Here is a 1,128-nt window from a genome sequence, read left to right on the forward strand (position 1 = left end):
ATAGTATGTATACATAGGGTTATATAAAAGAAAACTATAGTTTTAGTTTCATAATGCAGACTGTATTGGTGTAGGTGTAAGTAAATAACTACGAATAACAATTCCTTTAGGAATGTTAAGATCATTAAAGTCAAGTCATAAACCTAGGATTTATCAATTAATAATAACAAAAATTAATATCACTCATGTTGAAATCATTCTCATGATGATGATGAACATGATATTATATTCAAAGTTTACTCCTTAAAATACACAATTATACATATGTACTTAGATCTAATTAGCGCTTTCACAGGCATCAACCCAATCATTGTATACATCTATAGGTTCGGACAAAACATTTGTTGTTGTTTGAAAATCTTCTAAACAGACCCGGCATTGGATGCGTGCCGTATTTCTTGCACGATCCCTGAAAATATACAGAATAAATTCGGAAAACAATTCAATATGCATCGTTAATTTATATGTTATTTCAAATATACTTGCATTTTCACTTCACAAGATTTTTCGTGGTTGCAAAACGGACAGTTAAATTGTTGATCAAGAGGCTCTATAGCTTTGCGTTTTGGTGGTGGCTTTCTTTTCGACTTTCGACGACCCATTGCTTAAAACGTAAAGTGGATATTAGGATACTACATAAAAATCTAGCACCCTCAATATAATTGTTAAACTTACTCGACGATCTTATAAATTATCGCCTAATGAATTTCAGCTCGAAAATCGCAGAAATAAACACACGTTTATAATCTACTACTTATTCCACTGAAAAAACTTGTCATTGTCATTTTCAAATTGACAAATCACAAATTGATATGTCAAGAACCTTCTACAGATGTTCCTACGTTTTTAATCAATAAGGCTAGGTTTATATGTACGTATTCTTTATAATAACATATATTTACATTTAATATTGCAGCCACCTACAATTAAAAAAAAAAACAACAATTTAAATAAAATAAATGTATTGAAAGCATATGTAATTTTTTCAATAATTTAGGTAAAGATTGATCTGATAAAGTATTGTAAATAGTAAACACTATAACACCTGAAAAAAAGTTTTAATGTAGCTATATGTATTTGATCTATCTTATGTACCCGCATTATATTTTTAATTTTAGTATAATGTTG

The 1,128-nt window shown here is 28.7% G+C and overlaps 1 protein-coding gene across 1 annotated transcript; it reads right to left on the reverse strand.

The window, feature by feature from the left end:
- Positions 1-40: 40 nt before the first annotated feature.
- Positions 41-798, reverse strand: LOC119831121 (transcription elongation factor 1 homolog). The gene is made up of 3 exons (XM_038354378.1): positions 676-798; positions 487-604; positions 41-409 (listed from the first exon to the last, which is right to left on the reverse strand). Exons 2-3 carry the CDS (start codon positions 600-602, stop codon positions 277-279), a joined length of 249 nt encoding a protein of 82 aa, XP_038210306.1. The 5' UTR covers positions 603-604; positions 676-798; the 3' UTR covers positions 41-276.
- Positions 799-1,128: the final 330 nt, after the last annotated feature.

This window comes from Zerene cesonia, chromosome 13, assembly GCF_012273895.1.
Source record: "Zerene cesonia ecotype Mississippi chromosome 13, Zerene_cesonia_1.1, whole genome shotgun sequence".
NCBI lineage: Eukaryota > Metazoa > Arthropoda > Insecta > Lepidoptera > Pieridae > Zerene > Zerene cesonia.

What these genes read in the sequence shown, in the direction of transcription:
- LOC119831121 (XM_038354378.1), bottom strand. Translation starts at nt 602, where the DNA reads ATGGGTCGTCGAAAGTCGAAAAGAAAGCCACCACCAAAACGCAAAGCT. An exon ending in AAATCTTGTGAAGTGAAAAT is followed by an intron (nt 410 to 486) that starts GCAAGTATATTT and finishes GTATATTTTCAG; the next exon opens with GGATCGTGCAAGAAATACGG.